At 40.4% G+C, this 21,888-nt stretch overlaps 3 protein-coding genes and 1 long non-coding RNA gene across 5 annotated transcripts; all 4 read left to right on the forward strand.

The window, feature by feature from the left end:
- Window positions 1–10,523: 10,523 nt before the first annotated feature.
- On the forward strand, window positions 10,524–12,282 carry LOC110785896 (ATP-dependent DNA helicase Q-like SIM). 2 transcript variants are annotated; one of them, XM_056833845.1, is made up of 4 exons: window positions 10,524–10,988; window positions 11,529–11,707; window positions 11,816–12,035; window positions 12,127–12,282. In XM_056833845.1, exons 2-4 carry the CDS (start codon window positions 11,644–11,646, stop codon window positions 12,218–12,220), a joined length of 378 nt encoding a protein of 125 aa, XP_056689823.1. In that variant the 5' UTR covers window positions 10,524–10,988; window positions 11,529–11,643; the 3' UTR covers window positions 12,221–12,282. The 2 variants fall into 2 exon arrangements, with proteins under 2 accessions (XP_056689823.1, XP_056689824.1); XM_056833846.1 differs by having other exon boundaries at window positions 11,540–11,707.
- Window positions 12,283–12,811: 529 nt separating this feature from the next.
- Window positions 12,812–13,754, forward strand: LOC130464323 (uncharacterized). Its single transcript, XR_008924699.1, has 2 exons — window positions 12,812–12,882; window positions 13,065–13,754. It is a non-coding gene; the product is annotated as an uncharacterized lncRNA (long non-coding RNA).
- Window positions 13,755–15,221: 1,467 nt separating this feature from the next.
- LOC130463074 (uncharacterized) lies at window positions 15,222–17,375 on the forward strand. The gene is made up of 2 exons (XM_056832103.1): window positions 15,222–16,408; window positions 16,496–17,375. The coding sequence occupies exons 1-2, from the start codon at window positions 15,222–15,224 to the stop codon at window positions 17,373–17,375; spliced, it is 2,067 nt and encodes a 688-aa protein (XP_056688081.1).
- A 10-nt stretch (window positions 17,376–17,385) lies between these two features.
- LOC110804992 (uncharacterized) lies at window positions 17,386–20,562 on the forward strand. Its single transcript, XM_056832104.1, has 3 exons — window positions 17,386–18,409; window positions 20,284–20,342; window positions 20,440–20,562. The coding sequence occupies exons 1-3, from the start codon at window positions 17,386–17,388 to the stop codon at window positions 20,560–20,562; spliced, it is 1,206 nt and encodes a 401-aa protein (XP_056688082.1).
- The last annotated feature ends 1,326 nt before the right edge of the window (window positions 20,563–21,888 follow it).

Consider the following 21,888-nt stretch of genomic DNA (forward strand, 5'->3'; position numbering starts at 1 on the left):
TATTCGTAAGCTAGGCGAAACGAATAAATCATATCGTACAACGGTGATTCGTCGTATACGAAACAATAAATAAATATATCGGAAATATATTTAATCGTGAATACAAGGAGCGACCCACGAGCCGAGTGCACGAAGCACTCGAGGCCCATGGGCGCGCGCATAGGCGAGCAAGCAAAGCAACGCAGCAGCAGCGAGGCCCTTGTGGCGCGGCGCTGTGCGCTTGCATGCGGGCCGAGACCACGACAAAGCAGCAGCGCGGCCCATGGCCCACTGGCTGTGCGTGTCCGTGTGTTTTGGCTTGCGGGCTTGCTAGCCGGCCTTGCCTCTTGGCTTGGTCGGTTAGTAAGGTTATGTAAATAACCTTACAACCTAATTTCCAACTTAGTACAATCACAATTCAGATTACACACAACCCTAGGAGAAAACAGAGAACCCTAATTCTCTCTGTGCCTCCATAGTGTGTTCATCCCAAAAAGCAAATCTCTTGATTAATTGTCTAAGCTACGATAATCAAGACGGATCTGATCGTGTCGGTGAACCAAGTAGAGGAACGACAAGTGGAGTTCTTTGTTCGTGTTCGTTGACGGATTATTGTGGAAAACACGCTTCGAAGGTAAGTTTGCTTAATCTGTGCTTTATACATGTTTCTTGGCTTTGGGGATTGTTCCGCACATGTTATTATGTTTAACTGTATTCCCCTACAGTGGTATCATGAGCCTTATGTATTCAAAGCATGAATTAGCATGATTATTATTGTTTATGCATTGTCTAAATTTTTGGAATTTTTGTTGATTTTTCGGAATTTTTTCGAATTATGGGATTAATTGCGAAATTGGCAGTTCCGAAATCAAAAATATTCGCTTTTTCGATTTTTAAAACCCTAATCTGATGGGAAACGATTTTCTAAGTTCAACTCATGAGAATAGAATTGCGAAAACAGGCCTCGAATTATCGTGTTTTGGGCGTTTTTGTTAATTTTTCATTAAAAACTAAAAGTATCGGACAATATTTCAATTAAAAGGTCGACCTAAACTACTTGGAATTGCTTGAAATTTTGACACAATGTTGCTGGGTACATGCTTATGAGTACGAAAGCTAGAGGTGAGTTCAGCTATTTCATAACGTTTACGGACGACTTCAGTAGATATGGCTATATTTACTTAATGAAGCACAAGTCTGAATCGCTTGAGAAAATCCGAGAATTTCAAAATGAAGTAGAGAATCAACATGGCAAGAAAATCAAAGCTCTAAGATCGGATCGAGGAGGTGAATATCTTAGCCACGAGTTTGATGACCATCTAAAAGAATGCGGTATTCTTTCTGAATTGACTGCTCCGGGGACACCTCAATGGAATGGAGTGTCGGAACGGAGAAATAGGACCTTACTCGATATGGTCAGGTCAATGATGGGTCAGGCCGAACTTCCTTTACAGTTCTGGGGACATGCGTTGCAAACTGCAGCACTCACACTGAATCGTGCTCCGTCAAAAGCTGTTGAAAAGACTCCATATGAATTATGGACTGGGAAACTTCCAAAGTTGTCTTTTCTAAAGATTTGGGGTTGCGAAGCATATGTCAAGCGATTAATTTCGGACAAGCTACAACCTAAATCTGACAAATGTTTCTTCGTTGGGTATCCAAAAGAAACTATGGGGTATTATTTCTACAACAAGTCAGACAACAAGGTATTCGTTGCTCGTGACGGTGTCTTTTTGGAAAGAAATCATATTTCCAAATTGACAAGTGGGAGAATAATAGACCTCGAAGAGATTCGAGACGAACAACGAACTCAGAACTCTTTAGAAGCAGTTCAAGTTGATGAACCTCCAAGGTCTTTAGAAGAGCCAGTGGGAGTAGTTCCTCAAAACGTTGTTGCCCCTCGTAGGTCAAATAGAACTATTTTTCAGCCGGACAGATGGACAGGCGTCCTCTTGACTGAAAACTTAGACGTTCTCATATTGGATAGTGATGAACCTTTGACTTACAAGAAAGCTATGACGAGCCCAAGCTCCATTAAATGGTTAGAGGCCATGCAATCTAAAATAGACCCCATGTCTGAAAATCAAGTCTGGGATTTGGTTGATTTTCCGGATGGGTTCACACCTATCGGATGCAAATGGGTCTTCAAGTTGAAGAAAGACAAAGATGGAATTGTATACATATTCAAGGCTAGATTGGTAGCAAAAGGTTACAGGCAAGTTCACAGCGTTGACTACGATGAAACCTTTTCTCCAGTCGCGACGCTTAAGTCTATTCGGATGATCCTTGCGATTGCCGCTTTTCATGACTATGAAATATGGCAAATGGATGTCAAAACTGCCTTCTTGAACGGTGTTCTTGAAGAGACTGTGTTCATGACACAGCCGAAGGGTTTTGTCGATCAAAAGAACCAAGGAAAGGTATGCAAGCTTAAGAATTCCATCTACGGACTAAAGCAGGCATCAAGGAGTTGGAATAAACGATTTGATGAAGCAGTCAATAAGTTTGGCTTCATCAAGAATCAGGACGAATCTTGTGTATACAAGAAGGTCAGTGGGAGTAAAATTGCATTCCTAGTCTTGTATGTTGACGACATACTGCTTATTGGAAACGACATTCCTATGTTGGAGTCTGTAAAGACTTGGCTCGGGAAGTGTTTCTCAATGAAGGACTTAGGAGAGGCACAATACATATTGGGCATCAAGATCTATAGGGATAGATCTAAGAGGATGATTGGACTAAGCCAAAGCACTTACATTGACAAAGTGCTAGCTAGGTTCAATATGATGGAAGCCAAGAGAGGCCATCTACCCATGTCACATGGCGTATATCTAAGCAAGAATCAGTGTCCCAAAACATCTGATGAGCGTAGAAAGATGAGTGGAATTCCATACCCTTCGGCTATTGGATCCATCATGTATGCTATGATTTGTACAAGGCCGGATGTTTCGTTCGCACTCAGTGCAACGAGCAGGTACCAGTCAGAACCAGGTGAGGCGCATTGGAGTGCTGCCAAGAACATCCTAAAGTACCTAAAAAGGACTAAGGATCAGTTTCTGGTTTATGTTGGTACAGATGAGTTGATTGTTAAGGGCTATACGGATGCAAGCCTTCAAACCGACAGAGATGATTTCAGATCACAGTCTGGGTTTGTGTTCTGCCTCAACGGCGGAGCAGTAAGCTGGAAAAGTGCTAAGCAAAGCACTATTGCGGATTCTACAACTGAAGCCGAGTACATTGCTTCCTCAGAAGAAGAAAAGGAAGCTGTTTGGATTCGGAAGTTCATCGAAGAACTTGGTGTTGTCCCCTTCATTAAAGGACCAGTGGCTTTGTATTGCGACAATAGCGGAGCCATTGCCCAGGCAAAGGAGCCTAGGAGCCACCAGAAGTCCAAGCACGTACTGCGTCGATTTCATATACTTCGAGAGATCGTTGAAAGAAAGGAAATTGAGATTTGCAAGGTTGGAACTGACGACAACGTCGCGGATCCATTGACTAAACCGTTGCCACAAGTGAAACACAACAGACATGTAGCAACCATGAGAATCAAGCATGTTGGAGAATGGCTTTGATTTTCTAAGTATTGTTTTAGAACATCTGTTAGATCTATGTTTAAAACAATTGGTTTAACCATTTCATATTTATGAAATTTATTTATTTCATATTCATTTAATTGTGGTTTAGAATTAAATGATAAGTCCATGTGATTCAAATCATTCAAATGGGATGTCAAGTTGGATTCTTTGACAAAGAAACACCCATAAGTGAACTTGAATATTGAAGTCACAAAGGATCCCTAATCCAGGTCATTGAAAGGTGGACGACCAATGACTAATGAAGTTAGATTGCAAGTAGATTACTTAGTTTTGTTTCTTGAACTAGAGTGACTGGATGTCAGAATCTTTTGCATAGATACTTATTGGATCTTGTATCGGATTGACCATGAGAACGCTTTAAGAGATTAAAGTCATGTCATAGGTAGTTCTCATTAATGGTGATTAGAAACCGTTCCTCAGAACATGAGCGATTATGTCTACTCGTTTGAGAATTAGTTCGCTTTGATACTAGCTAAACGTCGCACCGTAAAAGAAGGCTATAAAAGCAGTTATTGGGCATACTATGAATCAAAGTGAGTGTTCATAGATTGCAAGAATTGATTGTCCTCCTATCTTTGATAGGATATGGTGTTGTTGTGTAACAAGGCCTCTCGGAGAGTTAGATACTGTAAAATGCATGGCCGTGCTCAGAATGGTTAGGCTTAACCTTCTGCAAAAGTTTGACAGTTGAACTCTGTAATCCGAGAAACACTTCTGGACCTAATAAGGATGGCTTGGATCTTACCTTATGTTCAGTAAGTAACACTAAGCGACAAAGGAATGTGGATGCACACTTGTCTGAATGACAAGTGGGAGATTGAAGGAAATATGTCCTTCACCCAAGGTGCATTAAGTCTAATACCAAGGTTCAGATTAATTGCGAACAATTAATTCAGTGAGATCAAGTGATCAGAACAGCTAACTGGAGCAATGCTTCCGATCAGTGAGTTCTAATGGATATTGAACTCACAACTTACTCTTGACTGAACCTACAAGGTCACACCAATGACACGTAACAGATCACCGGATTAAATGAATCAGAAATTCATTTAATAGCTTTTCGGGATTTAAGTTAGAAACGTATTATACGATACGACCTTGCATCGGAATCGCATATCGTATCGCGAATATTCGTAAGCTAGGCGAAACGAATAAATCATATCGTACAACGGTGATTCGTCGTATACGAAACAATAAATAAATATATCGGAAATATATTTAATCACGAATACAAGGAGCGGCCCACGAGCCGAGTGCACGAAGCACTCGAGGCCCATGGGCGCGCGCATAGGCGAGCAAGCAAAGCAACGCAGCAGCAGCGAGGCCCTTGTGGCGCGGCGCTGTGCGCGTGCATGCGGGCCGAGACCACGACACAGCAGCAGCGCGGCCCCCGGCCCACTGGCTGTGCGTGTCCGTGTGTTTTGGCTTGCGGGCTTGCTAGCCGGCCTTGCCTCTTGGCTTGGTCGGTTAGTAAGGTTATGTAAATAACCTTACAACCTAATTTACAACTTAGTACAATCACAATTCAGATTACACACAACCCTAGGAGAAAACAGAGAACCCTAATTCTCTCTGTGCCTCCATAGTGTGTTCATCCCAAAAAGCAAATCTCTTGATTAATTGTCTAAGCTACGATAATCAAGACGGATCTGATCGTGTCGGTGAACCAAGTAGAGGAACGACAAGTGGAGTTCTTTGTTCGTGTTCGTTGACGGATTATTGTGGAAAACACGCTTCGAATGTAAGTTTGCTTAATCTGTGCTTTATACATGTTTCCTGGCTTTGGGGATTGTTCCGCACATGTTATTATGTTTAACTGTATTCCCCTACAAGTAGTACACGGACCAGAAACTGCTTAGTCCATTGGTATTTTGCTGTCCTCAGGCTCATTCCTATTCTCTACATATTTGTTTGTTTATATTTATAGTGCTGCTAATATATGGCTGACTTTTTTTTGTGCATTTTATGTGTTCAATGATGGCCAATTATTATGACGAATAGACAGGCTTTTGTGCTCACAGTCTCCTGTCTGGTTTTTTCTTCTTCTTTGCCTTTGCTGAATTACAAACTTATATGGGAGTGTGTAAGGTGTTCTATTTGCAGTTGTGCCTGTCTTGGTTCTGTTTGTCTTTTTTTTCATCGCACTTCATTTATTATCTTCTCCCCGGTTAGATTATGTGAGAATGGTTGTTACGCTTTTAAGCTCGTGCAATCACAATAATGCATATACAACTCATGCCAGATACTTATGACGGGTCTTACTCATACTCTCTTCCGCTTTCCCTACTTGCTCGTGCAGTTGTATTGTGTCTTTTTTACATATGCTTATTAGTTTTAGATGCATCTTAGTTCTGGCTATTCATTGTGAAGCCTGATCTGTCTCCGAGTATCCTATACCGATCTGGTGTATGTTGTGTTCTATTGTCTAAGTATGTGCAGTGACTCCTACGCCGATTGCTATGATTGCTGCCTGCTTGCATCACTTTCTCTTGGTTTTCGTTGTAGGTAGTGGTAGATTAGGTGGTCTAATTCTAACTAATAGACTATATTTACTGAAATTGGATCTTAATATTGTGAATGATCACTTTGCAAAGGTTAGCATAACAAGGACACTATGGGATGAAGCTGAAACTTCAAGAAGCATTAGCTTGTTCCTTCTTGCACAGGTATTTCTTTTCTTGCATATTTAGTTTTGTCCGACTTCATTTAAGGGACCAATACCTTACACAAGATGATGTTGTTTGGCTAATCCAGACTTGGTTCTGGTAAGCATCCGGGATTTAAAAAGAGTGTACTTGAAACTTAAAATAGCTAAACAAATCTTAGGTCAATGCCTTAGGAAATCTTAGGAAATATATTAACACTGCTTTTATTAATGATCCTAAAATTAAATATATTGGATCGAAGGTAGCTCTACATACATAAGGGGGGCAAGGCTTGCCCAATGGTTTGGTCAAGCCTGTGCCCGGGGATGACCAGTCACATCCAGGGCAACAACTCAACGAGAACAGGCACATATTAGAACCTAACTGCGCCTGAGCTTGCCCTGGGGTGCAGCAGCCACAATAGAGCTGGTCGTTTGCTGCTCATGTAGTGCTGCTCCACTTACAATTTGTGAAGATCAAGGCGTCGCGTCTGGGGGGGCCAACTAGGTGAACGGGACATCCTCAGTGTTGACCCTCAGTCTTATACGTCTTCACCTTCGACAAACCTAAGCATGGCCTAATAGTTTAACTGCATGCCGCATTAGTATAGGCATTACAGTCGGCCATGCTTCTTAGTATTGGCATTACAGTAGGAATGCGTTGTAGCCTTGGTGTTTCTGTGGGTAACCAGGAATTACATATGCTACTGAAGATGTGCTTCGCATGATCTTCTGTACCATGTGGGGCATCAGGAAAACCGATTTTTCTCCCATTAGACATTTAGGTTGGGGGTTTTAGGTGGAGGGATCTTCTTGCCATTCAAAAAGCCATTTAGATTTCGATGTTTTGCTGGACACTGAGTTTACTGTCACCCTGAATTAGAGGATAGATGAGAGGGTGAGCTAGAGTACATGAGGGAGGTTGCTTTTTATAGGGATATATGGCCATACATGTGGTTGGTGGTGTTAAATTCTGCTGCACGATCATAGGTAAGCCTTCTATTCATGCATTGGGGTATATAAAGGCTCAATAATGTATTAGGTTAGGTGACATGTGTACGCCATGCATATATGCACAAACATCAGCATGTATGCACAGAAATTAGCATTTTTAATCTAGCAAAATCAGTGATTCCAATGTTTTAGTTGACCAAAATTCCCAACTTAAATGCGTTTTGGCTAGGTCTTAATAATCACTGTACACCCTTATCTGGTTGTCTTTCCTCTACTCCTTCCTATTAAGTGACAGGTTTACATATGCATCTACTCCTACGACAATAACTGAAGATGTTAGATCGAACTTTTGTTTTCTTTGCTTCGGTGGTTGATCAGCAAAGCTATTACACTAAGGATAAAACAGAAAATGTTTTCAGTGTCAGTCTTACTCAAAACGCTCTTTGCCCCCCGCAAAACTCTAACACATAAATCAGTATATAACCTGCAAGTCATTTTGAAGATTATATGTTGTTGGTCCTTTTAGGCTATATCCTGTATACAATGAAGATTTCTCTATCCTAAGTTGTTGTAGTGAATCTGGTCCAAAAAGGAAGACACGCTTTGAAGTCTGGTATCTTTTTTCTTCAAAACATTTATTTAAAGAACTTACTGAGTCATCCACTCACAAGATGTTGCAAATCTTCATTATAATATAATCCTATTTTGGCTATAACTCATTACTCAAGTGCATCTGAATGCTTGTATCCCTATGCACAGTCAGTAGAGATATCGTGTGCGAGGATGCTTTGGTCATTTTACTAAAAATAGAACAATACATACCATAAAAGGAAGGGTGACCCATCCTTTATTTTGCTGCAGCATATAACCTGCAAGTCCTTTTAGTTTTGCATCTATAGTTATATCTGGTGTTTGTTGTATGTTTTAAAAGGATGTTTAGTTCATTCATTAAAATTTTCAGTCTTGTGCTGTATTGCTGTGTATTACAACCTAGATGGCTCACTTAACTATCACCTATGATTCTTAACTGGATTAGTAGAACCAGGGAGAATCAAGGTACAAGGAGCAAGTACCTACATTCTTAAACAAAAGAATAAACTGCTCTCATTAAAACAATCTTATAATTCACGTTCTGCAGTTACCACACCTCGGGCTCATACATATTTGTTGTTGTTACTTGTTCGTTTATGGTAATGCGCAGTTTGCAATTTAACTGAACTATTGAGCTGACTGATGTCCAGTTCATTTTAACCAATCCATGCTCTGCAGGTTTAACTTTCCAGTTAGCATTTCACGGTTTTTCCGATGTTTCAACATAGTCAAAGGAACTGCTTAATCCATGGGTATTTCCCTGTCCTCAGGTTCATGACTACATGTTTGTTTCTTTATACTGTTGTTCATATATGACTTCCCTTTTTGTGCATACTCTATGTTCCCTGCTAACCACTTGTGACCTCAAGACAAGCTCCTTTACCCACCATCTCCACTCACACGTCGAGCCACACGACAACGGACTCTTGAAAACACGGGCCACCTGACCTCGCCCAGGTAGGTTACCTGTCTAGGACAACCTTGGTCATTTGCATATGATCTCACAAACTAACGCTATTTCTGGAATCAACAGCGAGCCTATTCAATGTACACCTAAGTCCTCATATCAACCGGACATACGTTGTCCCCTGCCACCCTTAGGAAGTAATCCACTTGTATATCATGCCTTGCCTAAATAGCGTTAGCTCTTTGATCCTCCCGAGCTTGACATCTTTTGTGTTTGATCATAGCTGCTTCGGTTGTTTCACAAGCGTCATTGCTTTCTGCAAATGCTTTTCCATATTACTCATCAACCTCAGGGGAACGTAGTAGTAAGTGCTTCAGGGCTACCCAAGGGTTGTATACAAGTAGTGTTGGGCCGACTACATAGCTCCTACCTCTCTCTAACTCACACAGGTAATCTGATCATCTTCCTTTCACTTATGTTTCTGCATTGCATGGCAGAGAGCTGCTCAAATGTATGAAATAATGTTCTAATCCTTATGTTGTAATGAACAGTGAGGTGGGCAGGTCGGCCTCTGGTGAGCTTACTCTAGGAGCACCTAAAGTGTCACGGAAAGCACATGGGCTTGCACGTAAACAAAGTAATCTCCTTCTACCCCAATACTATTTTGGTTTGTTGCCCCTTTATGGAACAACCTGTTAACACTTACATTATGTCTAACCAGAGGTGCCCCCGGGTGTTATCGGTCACCCTTTACCCCATAAACCCTTGGAACTCCCTCTCCCTCAGTACTGCCCTAAATGCAACGCAAAGAAATTTGCTTATGAGTCCGTGAATTTTTGTTGTGGCGATGGAGAAGTAGATCTTGCTTCCAACGACTATCCTGATGAACTTGTGAGGCTATTTACATCTCAAGATGAAGATGTCTTGTATTTCAGAACTTACGCTCGCCTTTATAACAACCTCTTTGCATTTAGTTCCCTTGGAGGGGATCTTGATGCAAAGACTCATAAAGGAATTTATGTCTTCAAGTTGCATGGCCAGATTTATCACTATATCCCTGATTTGCTTCCCAACAATGACAACCCTAAATATCTACAACTTTATTTTTATGATGCCCAACATGAAGCTGCAAATCGACTTGGTTGTTTCCCAAAATTAAGAGAAGATGTGATAAATATCCTAATGAATATTACCCAGAAAAACCAGTACGCCAGGTTTTTCCGTTCCTTGAAAGAAATGGAAATTAGTGAAAATACACATATAGTTATTAATAAAAATACAGTGCCTGACCAACGCGTATATAATGCTCCTACCTATGACGAGGTTGCTGTCATTTGGCCTGAAATCACCTCCTCCAGTGAGTCTAGGGGTCCACACATCCTTGTTTCCGGCAAATCCAATGAGTCTCACCGCATTATGCACTATTACGGCTGCTATGATCCACTGGAGTACCCGCTTTTGTTCCCATGCGGTGACTGTGGTTGGAACCACTAGTGGAAAAGCAATCATTTGCATCACCATATTTGCCTCGCACATTTAAACATGTGACGCAATTGACAGTTTTAAGCATTAAAATTAGTCATTTGCGTCGCAGAATTACTAATCTGCGACGCAGATGACTCTAAGATGTTCTTAAAGTCATTTGCGTCGCAGATTAATAATAATGCGACGCAAAATATTACCTCCTTTGCGTCGCAGAATTACTAATCTGCGACGCAGATGACTCTTAGAGTCATCTGCGTCGCAGATTTACTAATCGGCGACGCAAAGGAGGTAAAAAAATTTCGGTTTCTAATTAAAATTTAATTATTACCTTTTCCTTTTCTTTTTTAATTTGGTGCGACGCCCTGCTCCCATTCCCTTTCTCCCTCATACATTTCCTGCCTCCCCAAACTCTTTCTCTCTCGTAATTTCCAGATCTCCATTGTTGAAATTCCAAAGCTTCTCTGTCTCTCCTTCAGAATCAGTATCGAGCTTTCCCTTCAAAGTCTCCTCTCACCAAATCATCCCAATATCTCAAATTTGTTTTAAAATTCAAGCTTAGCGAATACGAAGGAGGCAAACCCAGATCTGAAAGCGATGACGTCTTCAGCCGGATTTCAAGCTGCATTCTCTGCAAACTCCAGCTCTGAGGTGGATGACTCGGCGGCGACTCATCTGGGTGCGGTGGAAGTGGGGCTGAGTTTTTGGGGAATCTGTTGAGTCGACTCAGACCGAGTTGGTCCCGAGTTACACCGCCATAACAACGCCGAAGTGTTGGTGCTGGAGTTTCGGTTTTTATCGCCACCGACCTTGAATACCTTGTTTCGATCTAAAGGTATTTTCTCTCTCCCTACCGTGATTTCCATGTTTAATTAATTTTGCAACTTTTTCATATTGTTTTGATGAATCTAGGGCTTAATTATGTTAGTTAGTTGGTGATTTTGAGTATTTATTTTACGATTGTTTGAACTCTTCATTTTAGGATTTTGATTTCAGATGTTGTAGTTTGTTATTGATTATGTCGAATCTGTTTAGGATTTTGATTTTGATTTTAGGATTTTGATTTCAGATGAATCTAAATTTTGATTGTTTGAACCCTAGATTTTGATTTTGATCTTAGGATTTTGATTATGTCGAACTCTTAAAAGAGATTCATTAACTAGCTAAGACAGTATCATGAAACATATAGTCCATCCAGTTGAAAAAATTCAGTAAGATTTACCTTTGGATTTTTTTCTTTGTCTACCATGATTGCTAGGCAACCCTGCAGTAGAAGCAAGAACTTAATAGACACACATATGCCACATATATGACAGAAAAAACAACTAATTTAGTCTTTTGGAACCTCGAAGAAATCTTCGCTGACATCTTACAGTCTGAACTCAGCCCATAGAACAGTAGAGGATGTAGAACTTGGACCAGACTGGGACCAGAAAGCCAACAGCCTGCTGCGTAAACATTTTGGGTACTCCGGGTTGAAAAGTTTTCAAATGGAAGCTCTTGGTGCTTGGTTTTCTCAGCAAGACTGTCTTGTTCTTGCAGCAACAGGGTCTGGTATTTATTTTCTGATTCTTATTCTCCCTTTTCTGTGCATTTCTTCTTGAATCCTTTGTACAATGTATATACTGTGTCAATGTTTTTGAGGCTTTAATGTTTCTACAGGGAAATCTCTGTGCTTTCAGCTACCTGCGCTTTTGACAGGGAAGGTCGTGGTCGTGATTTCTCCATTGATAAGCTTGATGCATGACCAGTGCTTAAAGCTATCAAAACATGGCATCTCTGCATGTTTCCTTGGATCAGGACAACCAGATAACACCGTTGAGAAGAAAGCAATGAACGGCATGTATTCCGTTGTATACGTTTGCCTCGAAACACTGCTTAGGTGAACACATTTGTACATCATCTGGTATTGCTTGTAGTTTGAATTGTTTCTAAATGCCCTGCTGTTGTCACTTGGGACTGTATGATTTCAGCTTTCACTGTCTGATGAGGTGTATAATGCATACTAATAAGTCCACTTCAGAGGCTTGCGGAGAACCGTGGAATAGCTTTATTTGCCATCGATGAAGTACATTGTGTTTCAAAATGGGGACATGACTTTAGACCTGATTACAGGTTTCACCCTTGCTCACCTTGGATGTCTTATGTTTGAAATGTTCAGTTGCTTATCCAATGATACATGTTTTTCACATTGCCATTTTGTGCATACAATAAATAACAGCTCGTGTGTTTGATTATTGTGAGGTCTAAGTTCAAATTTTAATGTTCTGTTGTTGATTCCCCAATTCTTGCTAGCGTTTATTACTTTTTCTGAAATGTTCCCATATAATTGAGGTTTAATTATTGTTTCCTTATATGAATATAATTGTTCTGAATGCAATTCAAACTGCAAATGGTAGCAAGACTAGCAGACTATTATACCTCCTGTTGAGAGTAGGTTTGGGGTTATGCAACTCTAATGTTTTTCTTTTCTTAATAAGGGTGAATATGTATTGCCTTTGTTGCTAAGAATGTGATTGTTCTGCTATTTTTGTTTGTTTTCTTTGGGCTGATTACATTATGAGCAATGTCGATATTTAGCTAGTTTATTGTAATATTTACTTAAACTTTTATGTTTAAAGTGTAGTTAGGTTATCAGTTTATGTTTAAATATTTACATTATGCCCAGTTTGTGTTCTGTGATGTTTACCAAGGCTTCATGCGTATCTTGTCCAACCCTAAACACTATGGTAAGCACTTTCATTACATTACATTGGTGGAACTGTTTTTAACCTATGATCTTGTAACAATGCTGGTTATAATGTTGTACAATACTTAGTGTTACTTATGCAGTTATATATGCATAATTATGTCTCTAAGCTGATTCTGTTGTGATGTTGGTAGTGATGGTATGTGAATTTTTGGGTGGTAGGCATCAAGGAAACAAGAGGAGCATGTTGTGGAATAGGGTGGCATGGAGCAGCATCGGGGTGCGACACCATGGAGATGGTTTGCAACCAAAGTACAGCTCATGTAATCCTTCTAAGGTCGTCAATTATCTGCTGGCCGACTCTGCCTGGTTCGGTCATCCATTGGGTGACATCTTTCATCCCTTGAGCGTCCGAGCACTGGTGAACATAGCTTCAGCAGCAGCAGCAGCAGCAGGTGTTCTGGCAACAACAGTTATCGATTACAAGCTAGAAGCAGCAGCAGCAGTTCTGGCAGAAGTAGAAAGCAGCAATTCTGGCAGCAGCCAGTTGAAACAAGAACAAAACCAAGCCAGCCTAAAGAGTGTTTATTTTCACCAGTTGCTGGACTTTCTTGAAGTTCTCTGCCTTAACTGTGACTATCACCGTTGGTAATGCATCCCATCTTTGTATTGAAAGTCCTATCTTGATTTGTCATAGATTTGATTTCTAACATCTTCCATTTTTATATCCAGGATAGAGATATTTACTTAAACTTTTATGTTTAAAGTGTAGTTAGGTTATCAACATGTTGGTTGATCTATGGTGAATTTGCCTTTTATTGGGTTGTAAACTGTTTTGACAGGTATATATTAATGTATTATAACATTCCCGGTATTGGGGAGGGTCAAATTACAAAGGAAATATTGTCAAAATTTTCACCTAGTTTACTTTTATTTTTATGCTCTGAATATACTAGTACTGAAAGCTGCTTATTTTATTTAATCTATGGATTAAATAAAATCAGCAGCTCATTTTTTTTAGAATATCCAAAAGTCATTTGCGTCGCACATTTAGCTAATGTGCGTTGCAAATGACATTTTTTTAACATATTGAAAAGTCATTTGCGTCGCACATTTAGCTAATGTGCGTTGCAAATGACATTTTTTTAACATATTGAAAAGTCATTTGCGTCGCACATTTAGCTAATGTGCGTTGCAAATGACATTTTTTTTAACATATTGAAAAGTCATTTGCGTCGCACATTTAGCTAATGTGCGTTGCAAATGACTTTTCAGCACCATGCCTGAAAAGTTATTTGCGTCGCACATTAGCTAATTGTGCGACGCAAATAAGGTTCATTTGCGTCGCACAAATGTGCGACGCAAATGACTTTTAGTCATTTGCGTCGAGAGCTTTTGCCACGCACGATGTGCGACGCAAATGTGCTTAAAAGTGCGATGCAAATGACCCTTTTTCCACTAGTGAACCAGGGCCTAAAAAAAATGTCCAGTGGTGGGCGTACACAACTAAACTGCCAGCAGGACCCCGTCATGTCGTGTGCTGTGCACACGGCTAAAGATTTGTTGTCAGAGGAGGGACTCCGTATGTTCACCCTTCTCTTCACTCTCAAATTGCATTACTTCATTAGCATTACTGATTACAATTAAAAATTAGCGTATTCCCACCAGTTGGTGCTTAGTTGCACAATTGCTTAGTGTTACAGACGCCGTACTCTTCCCTTGAAGTAGTTTAAGCTGTACTGGAATATTACGTATCCCTACATTGCTTGGTATGTTGATCTACTGTATGATTACTTGTATCTGCTCTGCATATTTTGATTACTTCTGAACCTAAATGTGTAAGCTGTGAATTTCCTTGCACTTGGGCGTGCAGTACACTGTTGGTTTCTCCTATTAGTAAAGAATGCCGTTAGTTGTTTACGATGTGATTAGTCAGGTTTGCTGTTCTTTAGACTGCCTATTGTTTTTTATATGGCTCTTAGCACTGACAACTTCGTTGTTGAGCCGGAAGTGGTTCGAGCATGTCAAGTTGGGGATGTTATTTTAGAAAATGTCCAGCATCTGCCTCCCTGACCTCGCACTGCACTCATCTATTTTTTTGTGAATTGTTAGTATATGGTAGTGTATGGTTACCGCATTCACCTTTTAATTATGTTGTGCTGAACCTCGTTACTTTGACAATACAATTGCTTATATTGGTTTCTAATGTGAAGATCCTTATCATCAATAAATGTTCTCCATGTTTCAGGTGCGAGTGGAGGACATACTAAAGGGGATAAACATATCTCTACAAGAGAGTACTATGCGTACAAGCTCCAAAGTCGTCCCAACAACCTACTTCTCAGAGCAGGAAGATGTTTCCAACAATATATTGTAGACATGTATGTCAAAGTTGAAAACACCCGCCTTGACTTCTTCCGAAGAAATAAGGACACCATAAGGGCAGACCTTTACCAAGGAATTCTGGACACTGTTGAAAGTGGCGAAAATAGCGCGGCAAATGTGGGGCATCGTGTTGTGCTACCACCAACCTTCATTGGAGGTCCTCGGGATCTAAAGAAAAGGTATCTAAACGCAATGTCTCTTGTGCATCTCTATGGGAAACCAGATTTGTTCGTCACCATGACTTGCAACCCTGCATGGCCTGAAATCAAACAAGAACTCAGTGTCGGGGAAGATGTACAGAACCGACCTGATCTGGTGTCAAGAATTTTCCGGGCAAAATTGTTAGCCTTGAAAAAACAGATCATGCAGAAACATGTGTTCGGCGAGGTTGCTGCACTGATTTATGTTGTCGAGTTTCAGAAACGGGGTTTGCCTCATGCACATTTCCTCATCATTCTCAAACCGGATTTCAAAATCAAGACTCCGGCTGATTATGACAAGTTCGTGTATGCTGAAATACCCTCCTTGGATAACCCAAGCCTCAGAAAAATCACCCTTAAGCATATGATGCATGACCCTTGTGGCCAATTAAACCCTCAATGTCCTTGCATGAAGCGTAAAGGAAACAAGGTGCGTTGTAAAAGTGGGTATCCGAAACAATTTTGCACTGAAACAACCAACAATACTGATGGTTTCCCTCTGTATAAGAGAAGCGACACCGGCGAAACAGTCTCCATTCGAAGGGCGAACTTGGATAACAGGTGGGTTATTCCATATAATCCATACTTATCGTCCTTGTTTGACTGCCATATCAACGTTGAGGTTTGTTCGAGCATCCAGGCAGTCAAATACTTATACAAATATGTCTACAAGGGCCATGATAGAATCTCGTTCAATGTTGTGCAAGACGGTGAACAAAGGACTGTTGATGAGATAGCGCAATACCAGTCAGGTCGATGGGTTTCACCATGCGAAGCTGCATGGTGGATTTTTTCCTTTGATTTGTACAAAATGCATCCAGCCGTTTTGCCACTCCAGGTCCACTTGCCTAACATGCAAATGGTTCAGATCAGGCCTCATGAAAGGCTTGATTCGGTGCTTGCATCAGACAGGCGGCACTGTACTTCTCTAACAGAGTTCTTCAAGGCAAATGCTGCTACACCGAATGGCACGGGCTGCCTGTATGGTAGGTTCACAGAAAAGTATCGATGGGACGCTGGTTTAAAATAGTGGTTTCCAAGGAAAAATAAAACTGTGGTTATTGGCAGGCTAGCATTTGTTGCTCCTTCTGAAGGAGAACGTTACTTCTTGCGCTTACTGCTCGTCCATGTGTCTAGCCCGAAGTCGTTTGAAGATCTCTTGACAGTTGATGGCTACAAATGTGCAACTTTTCAAGAAGCATCCCTAAAACGCAGATTGCTTGAAGAGGATGAGGCGGTTGACCTATGCTTAGCAGAAGCATGCGAGGTGCAAATGTCGTCCGCTCTACGCCGACGGTTTGCAACAGTGCTAATTTTCTGCCAGCCAAGTAACCCGAATGCACTGTGGTTGAAATACTATGCTGCTATGTCTGAAGATTTTAACAACCAGTTCCCAGATTCAGAGAGCAAGGTCAAGCAGCTTACTGTCAGATTAGTCGAGCAATGTTTAGAAGAAATGGGGAAATCACTGCAAACTTTTGGTCTGGGTTACTTGAATGAGGTTCAGGATGCCGAGGTCGCTCGAACATGGGACATCACTGACGCACTTGATGCACCAATACCTGACCACTGTGTTGCATGCCGTGACAGGTTAAACCCAGCACAACAAGATGCTTTCAACTGCATCATTGATCATGTGAAGCATAAACGACATGGAGCATTCTTTATTGATGGGCCTGGTGGGACAGATAAAACATTCCTGTACAATGCCTTATACGCAGAGGTTCCGCTCATGGGTGAAATTGTGCTCCTTACTGCTACGTCGGGTATTGCTGCAGCTAACATACCCTCGGGAAGAACAGCACATTCCAGATTCAAAATCCCGATTGATACTGAAGCTTCCCTCGCCTGCGATGTACCAAAGCAAGGAAGTCTGGCTGCATTTTATACAGGCAACAACTTTGATCATATGGGACGAGGCTTCGATGGCACGAAAAGAGAATGTTGAATCCTTTGATATGCTTCTCCGAGACTTATGTGATGAGAATTTACTTTTTGGTGGCAAGCTCATTGTTTATGGTGGGGATTTTCGCCAGGTTCTCCCAGTCCTTCCCCGTAGGACACAACGCAAAGAAGTCGCGGTTAGTTTAGTCAGTTCTTCCCTATGGCCTAAACTCACTAAATTCCAGCTCACAGAAAACATACGTGCTAGAGAAGACCCGGGCTTCTCTGCATTTTTGCTAACTCTGGGTAATGGAGAACTACAAACCCCCGACAGTAGCCTTGTCCACTTTCCAAGTGAGGTTGTAAAACCTCTGAAAGATGGAAAAGATCCCATCACAGATCTCACAGCGCTTACGTTCCCTGAGTTAGACCTTAATAACTTCAGCTCTGACATCTTTACAACAAGGGCAATTTTGACCCCAATGAATGATGATGTTGATTCCATCAACATGAATCTGATTCAGAAGTTTCCGGGCGAGTCTGTTGTGTACAAAAGCTTTGACACAATGCTTGATGATAATTGTAATGTCTATCCTACAGAATTTATAAACACACTGTGCCCTGGTGGAATGAGTCCCCATGAACTAATCTTAAAAATAGGGAGTCCAGTCATTTTGCTCCGAAATGTACTCCCATCTTCTGGTCTTTGCAATGGCACGAGACTAATATGCAAAGGTTTCTACCCCAACCTGATTCAATGTGTGATTATAACTAGCCATCATAAAGGCAAGCATGTATTCATACCACGTGTTAAACTACGGCCGGCTGCCTCCTCAAAGTATCCAATTCTCTTTCAGAGGAAACAATTTTCTATCAAGCTCAGTTTTTCAATGACAATCAACAAGTCCCAGGGACAGACACTTAGTCAAGTTGCTATTTACCTTCCTCGTCCATGTTTTTCACATGGGCAGTTATATGTCGCCTTGTCACGCGCGAGACAAGCCATTCAGGTTACAATCATTTCAAAGGACTCTCCACAGCAGCTCCCTGGTACGGAAGTTGAAAATGTCATTTCATACGATGTGCTAAGGCTAGCTGGTATTATTTAGTCTCCTGCATAAATATGTAAGTCTTATTTATGCTCTTCTTGTTTTTATGTTTCACAGCGTTCCTCTATTTTTCCTGATATCGTGTTACAAGTTTTTTCCTTTTCCCCAATGGTAGTGCCTATTGTCTAGCAATGTGCCTACTGTCTAGCATGAGAATTAGTTTTAGAAATAAATGTATGGTTCAAGAGAAACTAAAAAAAAAATCCCCATCTGAGATTATCCACTATGATCATTGTGATACTACTTGGCACGCTTAAAAAAATTGGGTATTTGTTTAGGGCCTTTAGGCAGTACTTAAGTTCCGCTTTTCCTTAATTTTTCGTTTGTTTTTTTTTCCTGATTTTGCTTTTTTTGTTTTGTTATTATAGGGAGCGTGCAGACATTTTGACAAGGCGAGTCTTGTGTATGATCTGGTTTGTATTCTAAGCTCCAAATGTAAACTGCATAGATTTTAAGTGTATAGTTATTCTTATTTTTTCACATGCTTTTTGTGAGATTACTAAGAGTCTGGCGTCACTCATGTCTCCAATTTGCAATTTGTTTCCTGATTGCGCGTGTTTCCTTTAGGTTATGGTTAGGAGATTCATTGAGTGCTAGCATTTGATGGTCCTTTTCTTTCCATACATGATTTTCATTGAATACTAACATTTGGTGGTCCTTTTCTTTCCAGGCATCATCATAGTAACAGATATGTGGTCGACTACAATAAGGCGGGGAGGATCGGGGCATAGTGGGAGCAAGGATAATCCATGGCTCCTTTCCTGGAATATTATTGTCTCCTTCCGTGCCATTGTAAAATAGGAAACCCCAAGGCTTGTCCGTCTGTCGCTTTAAGTGGCCATTTTCTTTTTGCCTACAGTTTTTGAACACCTCTGTATCTATTCTATTACTTATGGTCATTGCCTATTGCATGTGCGGTTTCTTTTCCATTTAGTACAAAGAGAAATGCTGATTTATATAGTCTGGTTTTAGATCCCTTTTTACATCAGTAATTTGTTGTATGATTGTGTTTGAATTATTATGATTCCAACTATTATGTGGAGTTCTTTAGGTCCCTTTTGTTGGTTCGAGAATGGGAAATTCCTGACAAAAATGGTTCGAAGAAGGAGAAATTTAGGCCTGATTATAAGGATGCTGAATTTCTGATCTTCAACACTGGACATTGGTGGAGTCGTGACAAAACTCCGAGAGGGTAACTCATGCAAGTTCGACTTTCGTGCATTGTGTTTTTACTATTACAAGATAGAAACTGATGGATGTAATCAGAATATGTGCAGGGAGTATCAATTAGAAGTCAATGAGGCTTTTCGACGAGCACTGACAACTTGGGAAGATGGATGGAGGCTAATGTTGATCCCATGAAAACACACGTTTCCTTTAAGGGGTGTTCGAATTCTCACTTTGGGTAAGTTGGAAACAAAAAGAAACCTGATATGCTTTCAACAAACTGTAGTAATTTTCTATTTCCTTTGTTTCCTCAACAGTTTTTGTTGTTGGTGTTTTGATGAATGTTTGCTTGCTTTCCTGAGGAAGTCCAGGTTAAAATCGGGTTGTCTATGTGTAATTTGAATAGGGTATTATTCCAAATTGTTGCTTAATTTGTTGGTTCATCTCTGTTTTATAATGCTTGTTTGCTTCAATTAATCGAGTGTTTATCAGTTTCAAAACAAAAAATTATTGGACTTTATGTTGCATGTTATCTGCTATTGCTCCTAAATTTGACATTTCTTGAGTTACTCATGATTATTTCTGTGTTTTCCTGTTATGCTAAAGTATGATTGTCTTGTAAATTTGCTGGTAATTGAACACATTACATTATTGTTTCTGAATGTTAGTTATTGAGACTTTCATATTGAATTTTAGGTGGTTCTCCTAGGATTTTTGTCGGTCATTTCATATACAAGGGAAAAGCTGCTCTTACCGTGAAGCCGAAGCGCCGGAGTTTTTTCCATTGGATTTATGCTACTCCTTAGACTTTTGTTGTGTCATTGTTATACTGTTCTTTTCATGCACATATAGGATGTTTATGCAAAACTGAAGTGTCTAAGTTGTAGTCAGGTGCATTTAAAGTTTCAAGGGAGGGTTATGTACTGCTTCAATTTGCTCCCGCCTCTGGTGTTTGTCAGTATGATTGGAGCATAGAGCAGGTGGGAATGAGACATCTAATAAGAACAGTGGATGATAAACATTCTATATGTGCTCCACAAGCTCTCGCATTACTCAACCTAAGTCTCAAGGTGCTTCACAAGCTGTTCTCTATGGAATTGGACTTTCTGATGATGACATGCAGAAACCCCAGATTGGTATTTCATCAGTTTGGTATGAGGGTAACACTTGTAATATGCATCTATTAAGCTTGGCAGAAGCTGTAAAGGAAGAGGTTATTGATGCTGGATTGATTGGGTGTAGGTTCAATACTGTTGGTGTTAGTGATGCCATTTCAATGGGTACAAGTGGGGTGCGTTACAGTTTGCAGTCTCGAGATCTGATTGCTGACAGTCTTGAGACTGTTATGTCTGCTCAATGGTATGATGGAAACATCTCCGTTCCTGGGTGTGATATAAATGTAGTCATTTGACTAATTTTTCATCATCAGCAGCTATCTCTATTCTTTTTCTGATTGTGTTATTATTATACTGCATTCCTTTTCTTATTGTCGTAAATCCTTGTCTAGATACTTAAATTTGTTGATGTCAAGTCATTTCTATGATCTGATTCTGAGTTACTTCTAGAATCCTTTTTGGTCTATTGCAATCTCCAAGATTTGGGTTGGGTGAAGGACTGGCGGTCGGCGGTTTTTGAAGTTTGTTTAACAATCTGTCTTATGCTTATCTGTGAATGTGTCAACTTACTGTTATATGGTGATTCAATTATCTTGTTCTCGGGCAAGTTATCTTGGGTTGGATTTAAATCTTGAGAATTTCAGCTGTTACTCGTCCGAAATTATGTGCTTGTGATTACTCCCTCCGTCCCAGATTAGTTGTTACACTTTCCTTTTTCGTCCGTCCCAGATTAGTTGTTACACTTCTAAATAAGGAATGACCCCACAATTATTATATTGTCTCTCTCTTCCCACTAAATTTGTTTTTGTCCCCACACCCTCTCTCATTCAATTAAAAAAATACCCCACTAACTCCTATCACATCTACTTTTTCAATAAAATAACAATAGATAACCAAACAACCACTTATCACCTAAAACTTTGTACAAAGGTAAGTGTAACAACTATTTTGGGACGGAGGGAGTATTTCTTATTGCAATTCCGATACAGAAATCATGACTAATGATATCTGAAATGTTCAATAAATTTTCTATGCAGTAAGCTGGAACATGATATAGTTTGGTCTGTTACTGATTGCAATAGTTATGCAGATGCCAGGTACTATCATGGCTATGGGGCGTCTCTATAGGCCAAGTATCATGATATACGACGGTACTATCAAGGTTTGCCCTATATTCTTGATATTG

Source organism: Spinacia oleracea, chromosome 6 (genome assembly GCF_020520425.1).
Source record: "Spinacia oleracea cultivar Varoflay chromosome 6, BTI_SOV_V1, whole genome shotgun sequence".
NCBI lineage: Eukaryota > Viridiplantae > Streptophyta > Magnoliopsida > Caryophyllales > Amaranthaceae > Spinacia > Spinacia oleracea.

Excerpts from the sequence above, each read along its gene's own strand:
- LOC110785896 (XM_056833845.1), top strand. The coding sequence starts at position 11,644 with ATGGAAGCTCTTGGTGCTTGGTTTTCTCAGCAAGACTGTCTTGTTCTT. Across the intron at positions 11,708-11,815 it reads TCTTGCAGCAACAGGGTCTG|GGAAATCTCTGTGCTTTCAG; the intron begins GTATTTATTTTC and ends ATGTTTCTACAG. Across the intron at positions 12,036-12,126 it reads TGCCTCGAAACACTGCTTAG|CTTTCACTGTCTGATGAGGT; the intron begins GTGAACACATTT and ends GTATGATTTCAG.
- LOC130463074 (XM_056832103.1), top strand. The coding sequence starts at position 15,222 with ATGTATGTCAAAGTTGAAAACACCCGCCTTGACTTCTTCCGAAGAAAT. Across the intron at positions 16,409-16,495 it reads CCGAATGGCACGGGCTGCCT|GCTAGCATTTGTTGCTCCTT; the intron begins GTATGGTAGGTT and ends GGTTATTGGCAG.
- LOC110804992 (XM_056832104.1), top strand. The coding sequence starts at position 17,386 with ATGCTTCTCCGAGACTTATGTGATGAGAATTTACTTTTTGGTGGCAAG. Across the intron at positions 18,410-20,283 it reads CGATGTGCTAAGGCTAGCTG|GTGGTTCTCCTAGGATTTTT; the intron begins GTATTATTTAGT and ends ATTGAATTTTAG. Across the intron at positions 20,343-20,439 it reads AGGGAAAAGCTGCTCTTACC|GATGTTTATGCAAAACTGAA; the intron begins GTGAAGCCGAAG and ends ATGCACATATAG.